General features: G+C 28.1%; 1 protein-coding gene across 1 annotated transcript in view; it reads right to left on the bottom strand.

Annotated features, from left to right (window-relative positions):
* The window catches only part of LOC129971801 (neuropeptide SIFamide receptor-like), a 67,412-nt gene extending 65,118 nt beyond the window's left edge, over nucleotides 1-2,294 (bottom strand). The window contains exon 1 of the mRNA XM_056085777.1: nucleotides 1,988-2,294. Within this exon, the coding sequence (XP_055941752.1) occupies nucleotides 1,988-2,294 (307 nt within the window). The remainder of the gene's footprint in view (nucleotides 1-1,987) is intronic.
* Nucleotides 2,295-12,002: the final 9,708 nt, after the last annotated feature.

Raw genomic sequence — 12,002 nt, 5'->3', positions numbered from 1 at the left:
TAATAATAAAAAATATGGTTTATTTAATTATTGCAAGTATTTCATTAAAATCATGCTTATATCTTTATTTATGCAAGTAAGTAAAAAAGACCTGTTTAATACTAGCTCTGAAGACATACCCTTAATAAATACTTTCTTAAATAATTTTTTAATGAAAAAATTAATTCTTATAAAATATAACCATATATAATTTTTTTAACTCCCGAAACGTTATTTGTAATTAAAATGAGAAGGTTTGTTATATCAAAAAGTATCAATATCATGTAGGTCCTCCAAAAAATACAAATTGTTCGAAGCGGTTATTAAAAATGCAGAAATCTATTTTTTCTTATAAGCTACTAAAATTTTTTAAAAGAATATTACAAAATTCAGTCAAACATTGCAAATAGTAAAGTGAAAAACTGTTTACATAGTGGAATATGAAGGCAATTGTTTTCAACAGTGCATTTTAGTCTCTATAAATTATTCAGAGTAAGTAATTAAGTTTTTTATCTATTTTTAAGAAACAAATTCAAACTCAGTTTTTGAGTTAAAGAAATCTTTTACAGCATCAATAAGGTAAAATGAATGTTTTTTAAACTTCTTTCTTTCCTATGGATCTGTTATTATAAATAACAGATCCAAAGGATATGTTGGATTGGATCTGTTATTGGAACGGATCTGTTGGATTGGATCTCTTATTATAAATAACAGATCCAATCCAACAGATCCGTTCCAATAACAGATCCAAAGAAAAGAGAGTTTTAACAATCATTTGGAACAATTTATCATTTTTAGGACCTAAGGGCTATTGATTTAACCCATTTTAAAATAATAAAAAAAATCTCAATTTTCGAGTTAAAGAAATATTTTTCAGCATCAATAATCGTAAAATGAATATTATTTAAACCTCACTCTATTCTTTGGATATATAATTATAAATACCGTTTACTAAAGAAATATTGAGGCGTAAATTGCTTGCTATCTTACTGGAAACACAGTTGCAATCAATAAAAAATTAAATATTTAAGTAATTGTCACGGGAACTTTTTTTTCTTTTGTTGCACAGTTCTTGCAAGAAATATCTATCTGGTAATATGGATCCCTATAAGTGCAAAAATTGTTGTATCAGTTTTATTTATCTAAACAGCGATGCTTATTTTTATTTTCACTAAGGCAGGCATCAAATTTTGTAATATTATCCATACATTGGATGAAGTTATCATTGTTTGTACATCTGTAGGAAGTGAAATAATATTAGAATTAGTGCATTCAAAGAGAAATGTTGAATGCACTAATTCTGTTGAGAGAATGTTGAATTCACAAGAACATCGATTATTGAAATTATACAAACAATAAGATTTCATCAAATTAAATTTTTATTTAGTATTAAATTTAATGACAATTGGAATTACCACCAGCAGTAAAAAAGTAAATACTTTGAAATATAATCTCAAACACCATCATAACAAGTAAAAAAACATAGAATCACCTGGTTCGGTGTCTAAGGAAATATATAATTTCAGGGCAAATGAAACATTTCATAATTTTTTTAAGCATTTATCTTACTTAAGCAAATTTGTTATGATGCTTCTGAAACATCTTTTCTTTTCTTTTTTTTTTTCTCGCTATTTTGTTTAAGTTAAGAAAAATAGTGTAAGTAAATAATTACGTGTTACTAAATTACTATACATTATTCAATATTAAAAATAATAACATTATTACAAGCATTATTACATTATTACAATAATAAATTATTATAAGCGGTTAAAAAAGTAAATACCTTATAATATATTCACTAACCCCATTACAACAGGTAAAAAGACAATTATGTGGTTTGGTTATTTGATAAAATATGAACATTTTACGGAAATATTGAAGCCTTTCATAATTATTTGAGCAAATTATCTTACTTATGCAAATTTATTATGAGATGCTTATCAAACGTCTTTTCTTTTCCTTTCCCTATTACTTTAAATTGAGAAAAATGTTAAAACCAAGTACTCACGTGTTACCACATTGCTAGTCAGAGTTGCTGGAATGCAAAAGATAATGACCAGTAAATCCGCAATTGCCAGATTTGCAAGAAAATAATTGGTTACTGTCCTCATCCTCTTCAGCCTCCAAACGATTCCAATGACGAACGCATTTCCAAGAATTCCCAGAACAAACACCGCCACATAAGCCAGGACAAAGATGATAGTTACAAAGTCAGCATGACGAGAATATCCCAAATTGTTGAAATTTAATAAAATATTTAAAGTCTCATTCAGCAGAGGCATCAAATCTTGGCTTATATTTTCCTCAGAAGGCATCTTTACTTTTTATAAGATTCAATTTCCAGAATAAAAATTTTACCGCCGAAAAAAAAATACTGTTTTCTTGGCTTAAACAAAAATTCGAAAACAAACTAGTATCAATGCTTGAAGATATTCGAAAAAGAACAATTAAAGATTTTTGTTGCAAGGTGATGATTCTTCACATAGGAGCTAATTATTATAGCTCTATAAAATGGCAACAATCCATGACAAAGTGCATAAAAAAGTTAATTTAAAAGATTTATTAGTAAATCTTGATACCTAGTTATATCTCAACATTTTTTTTCATCCATTCAATAACAAATACAAGAAAATAAATTAATTATTTCTCAGAGCACTTCTTGATCAAACACTCTTTGTTCATTTTTAATTCACTCATGTAGAAAGTACACAGCAGAATAAACTTGTTATTAAAATAAATTGATCATGCAGGCGTAAAACTTGTTTAATTATTCTACAATTAAAAGAACACAATAACATTAATTAACTAGGCATTAACTAATTTCGACGAAAGCTAATCAAAAGTAAGCAGCAAAGAGTCGATTCCAATACCTCTCAACCACTCTGGACGGTCCTTCTAAGAATGAAATTTTATCTTTTGTTCCTTGCTCTACAAAAGAAAATGCTAAAAGAACATTTTTTTTTATCTTGCCTTTCAAAACTTCAAGCGATCTTTTTTTCTTTTCTCTTATGGCATTTTTTACTCAGAAGTATGCAGTTAAAGTTAAAGTCTCTATTTAAGTTGATGCTAGATAATGCAAAATATAAAGGAATGCAGAAGTATTCGATAAAATATTCTTGTATTTTTTTTCTAAGTGACACCAAAAAATATCAGACGATATTTTCTTCCTATCTTTTTCATGAAAGATGTTATAGTACAGCTGTTAACTGTTTCCGTGTGTTTTTATAAACAAAGAATGCATGGCAGATGGTAGTGTCTCTTTTCTCCTGAAGATTATAAAAGAAACAAAACAGCTTTTTTGTGTCGATACATATGTGCAGAAATCTTGTAGTAATTTCCTGATAAATGGGTAATTTGCTGCTTTGAAATTAGTTTTTTCTGTTATTGTTACGATGGACAACCATACATAAATATAAAATCCCTTTTATTTGTGTAAGAATATGTGTTTTGCGGTTGTATCTGCGAAACATAAAAAAAATCAAAGCATCATAAATTATATATATATTTTTAGTGCAAAGATATTTTTTTATGATGAATGTGTTCCTTTGCTGAATTTACATTTTATTTTCATTTTTCCTATATTTAATTTTAATAATAGCAATATTTTAACAATAATTACTTATTTAGTCCTGTATAATTTTATTTAATTTAACTTGCTTTATTTTCGTAAATTTGAAATGCAGTGCCCGTACCTTTATTGATAGTAATACATTAGATTTAAAATCTAGAATTCATTTATTAACTAATCCATTAATTTAATCAAACCATCCATTTTCTTATAAACGTACGTCTTTGTAATAATTAATGCTGGATAAAAGGATATGATAATTCTGCGATAATTGCAACGATAAATTATAAACTAAAGAATAGAAAAATAATTAAAAGAAAAGAAAAGAATTAAAATAAAACAAATTCTTTAGAAACTTATAAGTGGTTACTTTAAAAACATTTTTCCTTTTAAGTATGTTTTCCTTCAAAATGCTGAAATTTTGAAATTTATCGATATTAAATACAAGCAGTCCAACATTCAAGAAATGTTTTTGTATTTATAATTTCTGTATGAACGATAATATGCGTTTTACACATATTTAAATACTAGTCTTTATATATAAATTATAATTTCTATATGAACAGCCGTATACGTTTTATATTTATTAAAATATTAGTCACATTTGGCAAACAGCTGGTTCTCCAAATTAGTTTAGTTTACTTTAAGTTACTTATTAGTTTACTTTAATTTCAATTAAATTGTTTAGAAAACAAGTCTTATAACCATGATTTGGTCAAATTGTCAGATATTAAAGATTCGTTGTTTTAACAATCTTACGTATGTTTTTTGTATATGAATTTTCAATTTGTATATCAATTCCATGACGTCATAGAGCTGTTATATATCTTCTAAATTTAGCAGTATTATAACTTTGTCTTTTTATTCGTTATTATAAGCTGCGTAAATATTAAACAAAATCTTTTATAAGCTTTCAACAACAAAAGAAAATCACGTGATCAAATATTTGATGAAACAGTGAAAACGATTTCAGTTTCAGTCACAACAATAGAAAATATTGTGAAATAAATTTAAAAATATGTTTAAAGTTAATTATAACTAAATTAAGAAAATTCATAACAATTAAATTAGAAACATTAAAAAGATCATTTTCTGGATTTAAAAAAAAAACAGTGTTATTCTTTTGTGACGAAGTATTTTTAGAAGTTTTACGAACAAAATTTCAAAATCTAGCTTATTATTTAATTAATTAATTGAAATTTCAAAAAAAATTGCTCCGAGCTGCATATTTCTACTCTCTAAAGTATATCTGGACGAAATTTGATTTAAACATGAAAATAAGTGCTTTTTTTTCCTTGAAATGTAAGAGTAAGATTTCATGTTTCATATTCTATTCTATGAAAGTAAGAACAGCAATATATACAGTGGCTCAAAAAATTGAGAATACATATTACTTTTAATTGATAAATCGGACTTTCAATATAAATAACACATTACCGGGAAGTGCAAACATATTTTTATTTTTCACATAGCAAATGATATAATTTAGAGTAAAAATAAAGAAAAACCAACGAAAAACTTCTAAATTAAAAAGTTTCAGAAGCATTTTAAATGAACATACGCAGAATTTTGCCTCCAAAAGTTGAGAATACATCAATGAAATTCTTGTAATATCTCGCATAGAAAGAGCATGTCAGTATTTAGTTGCATGTCTTTTGGCTTTCATAATGGCCTCTAAACGTCGTGGTACAGATTCGACCCATTTTTGGTGGTATCTGAAAATATTTTACCCAATTCTTCTTGCACCACTTGTTTTAAATGGGTTTCGTTTCTAATTTTGTGTTTTTGAACAACTTTTTCGAGTGTTTCCCACAAATATTCAATGGCATTGATGTCGGTGTACTGTGGTGGTGGTGTGTAACTGCTGTTTACAATGCAAAAGACACCAGATTTTGTCGTTTCGTGCATTCTGTTTGGGGTCGTTGCCCTACTGGAAAATGAAATTTGCATCTAAATCCAAATTCTTAGCACTTTCGTTTAGACTGCCGCGAAATATATCCAAGTAAACCATATCATTTATAATAATATCTATAAAAATTAATTTTCCTACCCCGGATGAAGTCAAGCAACCTCAAATCATGACGGAGCCACCATCATGTTTAATCATAGGACGTAAATTTTTTAAATCCAATGCAGTATTAGGCTTTCTCCATATAGTACGATGCTGTCACGGCCAAAAATGTTGAGTTTCTTTTCATTGCTAAATATAGCTTTCTTCCAAAGGTTATTGGTCTTCAATTGATGAGTTTTTGCAAACTTCAGATGCTTTTTCTGAATTTGCTAGCTGATGAACGGTTTCTCTCTAACAATGCGAACTTTTATATCCAGCTTGTGTAATGGCATTTCGCACAGTTTCAGCACTTACATTTCTGCCTATTATTTGAAAAATTTCTGCAATAAGTTGGATGAACCATATGGTCGCAGAAATCTAAAGGAAAGTATTAAAAATTTGAGTTTAGATGGAAATTCCATTTTCCAGCAGGACAATGACCCCAAACAGAATGCACGTAACGTCAAAATATGGTGGCTTTTTCGTTATAAGTAGCGTGGCTGCGGTGGCCTGGTAGTAAGGTCTCGGCTTCGGAACTGGAGGGTTTCAGGTTCGTGACCCGATTCCACCGAAAAACCGTCGTGTGAGAAAGTCTGTTGCACGTGAAATTCGTCATGACCAAATGTCCTCCCGCTGGTGTGGTTTGGTGTGGAGAGGGGGGTGCCAGCTCAAGTGTCGTCCTCATCATCTGACCGCGGTTCAAAATTACGAGGTGCGTCCCAAACTAGCCCTAGTGTTGCATCAAACGGGACGTTAATATAACCAAACCAAACCAAACATTGTAAATAGTAGTCATACACACTACCACAGTACACGTCATCAATGCCATTGAACACTCGAAAAAGTGGTTCAAAAACACAAAATTAGAAACAAAACCTATTTAAAACAAGTGTAGCAAGAAGAATGGGGTAAAATGTCTTCAGATACCACCAAAAATGGGTCGAATCGGTACGATGACGTTTAGAGGCCATTATAAGAGCCAAAAGACATGCAACTTAATAGTGATACTTTGTTGCTATGCGTGATATTACAAAAATTTCATTGGTGTATTCTCAATTTTTTTTAGGAAAAATTCTTCGTATGTTTATTTAAATTGCTTCTGAAACTTTTCAATTTAGAAGTTTTTCGTCGATTTTTCTTTATGTTTACTCTAAATTATATCATTTGCTATGTGAAAAATAAAAATATGTTTGCACTTCCCGGTAATGTGTTATTTATATTGAAAGTCGGATTTATCAAGTAAAAGTAAGGTGTACTCTGAATTTTTTGAGCCACTGTATCTCGTGCATGTTTTTCCATCATATTTTTTAAATGTTTAGTAATTTTTATTGAAAGTATGCTAAAATTGTATCTGTGATAAATTTATAATTTGGAAGAAAATTAAAATCTTGTAAAAATGGAATTCTTAAATGTAATTTATAAATGTATTCATAGATATATCTTTTTAATTCTAATATAATATTAACAAAAATCAGCTTTAAAACTAAAAAATTCTTATAATTTCTTTTTTTGGAATATGAAAGTTGCCTGATAAAAATTGATAATTCGTTTTATTACATTTTTATCAATGCATTTTTTTCTGAATAAACCAGGTAAATTTTTTCTAGTAAATAAATATAGAAACTTTTAATTTATAATGATAAAAACTTATCCTTTTCAAAATATTATATATTTAAAACTCTTTTTTTAAATGTCTTTTGCATAACCATCAATAGCAAAATTTTGAATATATCTCTCAACAACAAAAGAGAAAATATTTCTTAAAAATACTGTTAGCGTTAACGAATAATTCTGAGCATTTTAATTTCTGAGAAAAAATATTCAGATCTTGAAAAGAATTGTCTGTATTCATCTATTCCGAATTTTTGATATACCTTTCGGGCTTTACCAACTCACTCTATTCAAAATTTCCTTATTGACAGCAGTGAAATCAGTCGAGACAGAGTTTTTTTGTACTTCGTTAAGCAAATATATTCTTTTTTCCGAAAAAAAATGCAATCAGTCTCGAAAATTCACTTACCAACACGACGAATAAAAAAGAAGTTACATATAAAAAAAACTTTTTTTAATATTTGAACTTCATGAGAAAAACAAAAAATGGGAAAAGAATGAGTAATAGGAAAGAAGTCATTGAAAAATATTATTCTGTTAGAGCCAGTAAATATGGACTGTAACTCAAAGTAACAAGTGCTTGGAAGTTGTTTCATTCTTTATTTGCTTTTCCTCTTCACGTTTCTTTGCTTAATAATATTCTTGGTTTCAAATTAACTCTAATCATTACAGCGCATCTTCAAATTTTTATTTCGTTTCGTTTCTGAGTTCGATTGTTTTTTCAAAAAAGGGGAAAGAACAATTGTCTCCTGCCTGTGTAGATTATTAGTAAATCTTTAAAATTAGAATATTCTTTAATTATATGTTATTGCTTGTCTTTGAAATGAAAAGAAATACAAATAGTTAAAAGCTAATACTGAGAAAATAATAGGAACATCGATTTCCACAAATAATAAAGGTATATAAGTGAGTGAGTGTGCATGTATGTTGACGTTTTACAAATTAGGTCGCTCAATCTCGAATTGTAGTTACATTTGGCGCAAACATATTTTGAAGGGAGAGAATGTGACATTTCGATGGAATTTGTGTGTGGGGGTCTCATTTTTAAATTCATTAAAAATTCAATAAGATTTAGATGTTTTCCCACGATAATTTCCCAAAATAAAATTTCATCAAAATTATTTTTACATCGTTTTAAAATTTAAAAGTACAATTATTTACATTGATAAAAATTTAATTCATACATTTCACATTGTTTGATCGACTTTATAATCGCGTGATTTTCTTCCATTAATGAAAGTTAGGGAAGAATTTTGTTTATTATCTAGGTAGTTTAAACGAATAATAAGCAATGAAACTCTACTGTAAAGGAACAGCCGATTTTTGCCTGGTTGTTTTGGAAATTTTTTGATATAAATTCGTAACTTGCTCATTGAAGATGGATACGCTTTTAACCAAATTCGTATGCCAACTAATGAATGGTCATCACGATCCAAGAAAACCACCTGTTGGAGGTACAACAACGTTTAGAAGAAATTGCTTTATGAAGAAATTGCAATTACTTTTACCGAGTATGAAAATCATTAGAGTGACAACCATCAATACTAACCAATGAATCTATACTAGCCAATGAATCATTAGCTTTCTAAAGAAAATTTTATATCTTGTACAATACTTTTTAAGAGAAGATAAATTATAAAACAAAAATTAAGAACAATTATTCCCCCTTTGAATTTCTAGTGTAATTACAGCCTTGTAATCAGAAAATTTTGATCATTTACGATTTTGGTGGAAAATTTAACACAGTTTTCCTTCGTGTTGCTGGTTCTGCTTTTGGATTTTTCTATACGCATCATATATACAGCCAGGCAGACTTTCTCATTTTGGGAGAGTTTTGTTCTTATAGTTTGAATCCCCAACAAATACTTGTAATACACAATTAAAGGATGAAACCATATTCTAATTCTCAAACATTCAAATGCGTTCTTGGAATGTCATGCACAACTGCCTGAAAGGACAAGCACTTATTCGCTTTGTCGGATTCCATCCGAAATTAGACAGAAACCGTTGATTTCGGTGCATAAACTGTGGTCACCAATGTTACAGATTGTTATGAGCGAGTATAGAACCTGGGACATTCTGGATCGAAGCCCAGTAACATGACCACAATACAAAAGCAATTGCTCTGGTAGCGTAGCTGTTAACTGGCTTATAAGCTTTCACCACAAGACCATATAACAAATTTCATCGTTTTCGCTTGTTTAGTTCCATAATGTTCGCTTGTTTAGTTACATTTATTTAGTATTTCTAAAAAGAAAAAACATTGCAAAAATGGCCGTTTTAAAATCAGATAGACATCAAATTCTTATCAGATCTTATTTATTTTTATTAATTCATTTATTTGACAATGACGATGCTTCTTTTATACAATTCCACCAACCATATTAATTAATCAATTAAAGCAACAAAAGACAGAAATTTTTATTTATTATTATTTATTCATTAATTTTGCTTCTAAATAATTAGACATTATTTCTGTAACGATCTTTTATAATAATTCAAAAGCATAGTTAATGATGGGTCGTTATCTGTCAAACATCCAAAATGAACCCATATTCGAATAAAGTAATAACTAAAGCCAATAATTTTAATGCATATAAAAAGGGTTATTTTGTCTTCCTAAATGTGTATTCATTTGCATTAAATTAAGACTTGTAAAGCAATTCCCAGAAGAGATGCAGATTTTATATGGTAATAGCGTCAATAAAAGGCAACAGAGGATTGATTTAGCTTGTCGAAACCGCAACCATCATCCTAATTGTACAACCATGTCTAAATTGCCTCCAAGTCTTTACTTTAAATGTCAGCTTATAATCATAGTCATCAGCAGTACTAATACCAAATGGGGGCAGTTCTATAAATAGAAGTAAGCTATAGCAGGAAGGAGCTAACCGTCTTCAACGATGAACGGTAGTTGGCGACGGTTCATTCATACACTTGGCGCAATTATAATTTTTTCTTTTGATGAATTGGCGATAGAAGATTTGTTCCATTCGGATCTATTCAGATCTGATTATTTCATAGGAATAAAAAGCAAATAAAGAGATGAAACTGATCAATATATACCATTAAGATTATTTTTTTATTTGGATCTGCTAATAATGAAGGAGATAAGGCAACATGTGTTTAGGAGTCTTCAGGACAGATTGTTTAATCTAGAGCTGCACATTTAACACAGATATGTTTTAAAGGTTGGTAATATGTGCAAGATATTTTTTTTTAAAAAATTTAAGTGGAATTTTGATCAATTAAAAATTAAGCAAGATTTTGGTATTTTCCCTCGATATCTTACCGAAATTATTAACAAAAAAAATATAGTGGAAAATTAATTATGCAAATATTTCCCGAATTTTGAGAATTTTTTAAAAATACATTTGCATAAGGTCTGAAAAATAGATTTCATTGTAATATTTTCACGTCTTTAGGGTTTCATCAAATAATTTAATCGCGTTGTTTTTTATTTTTGTTTTTCATTATTGAAAGCTAAGGAAGAAATAATCTATTATTTTTTAGCGTGGCAATTTATAAGATTAATTTGAGAGTTAAATGATATTTTACTGCAATGTGAAACAAATTACTTAAACGCTTTTATATCATGGGATTTGACTCTATTGGGAAGATTAATGTAGACAATAAATAGAACAAATGTAAAATCTTTAAAAATAACTCGATTTTAAATATTTGTTACAATTTGATGCATGAAAATATTTTTTTTTCAAAGCCATATAGATCAAGTTATGCATAACAGTCTTTATTTAATTTGAGAACATTAAATATTCTCAGAGAATCAACTGTCTTTAAACATAGCTAATGCTCAAATAATTTATCCGTGGTTTTTGTTACATAATGATAAATTATGTACTAGCGCAAAATTCAGAAATAAAAAGTAAATAAAATGACATTAATTTTATATTTTATATTAAACTGTATCCTCAAACTGGAAAATGTTATCTTTTGAAAATGAGTATGAGTATAAAATATTTGGATAGGATTAATGCGAAATTGATTATTGGATTTAATATTTGAAATAAATTTAACTATTCACTTAAAATTTTCAGCACTGAAACACAGAGATTTTATTTCCAGATACTTGTGGAACTAATCTATTTTAAGTCATAATTATCTCGGAATAATGATATTCTTCTGTCCTATTGTACAACTAACCATGCTAAGACTGGATTCATTTATTATATGAGAAGATAAGAATTGGAAATTCTTTCAAATATGGGTTTTAATGAAGGAATAGATCTTGTTTTCCAGTGAATATAAAAAACAAAAAAGAAAGAGTGAAGTCCTGTTCACTACTCAAAATATTATATCAAATACAAAACTTTAGATCTAGTCTAATTGCCATCCATAAATTAAATGTTCTACTAAGGTCTTTCAAATAATTGCAGCAATAGTAGATTCAAATATAAAAATATTATAGTAAATATAGATATAAAATTCGAATAAAAAAATATTATAGTAAATATTATTATAGTTACTATAAAATAATATAGTAACTATTAAAGTTAACTATTATATTATAGTAAATAGACTTATATATTAATTCAAGATTTTAAAGATAATCAATGCATTTTTTTAAAAATATGAACATATTTCACTTTCTGTTATTTTCTATTTTACACCTTTTTACAGATTTTGTTCTTAGTTATATTTGGAAAGTAACGAATACTTACATCAAAATGAATTCTTGACTTTAGTATGTCAAACCCAAATTCAGGAAGTGCCAATACCAAGAGATAAAAACAAAGAGACAAAAGCAAGCTTTATTATTCCAGATCTTCGACT

This window comes from Argiope bruennichi, chromosome 6 (genome assembly GCF_947563725.1).
Source record: "Argiope bruennichi chromosome 6, qqArgBrue1.1, whole genome shotgun sequence".
Lineage (NCBI taxonomy): Eukaryota > Metazoa > Arthropoda > Arachnida > Araneae > Araneidae > Argiope > Argiope bruennichi.
Note: the sequence above shows the minus strand (reverse complement) of the source record. Positions and strands in the feature narration are given on the sequence as shown.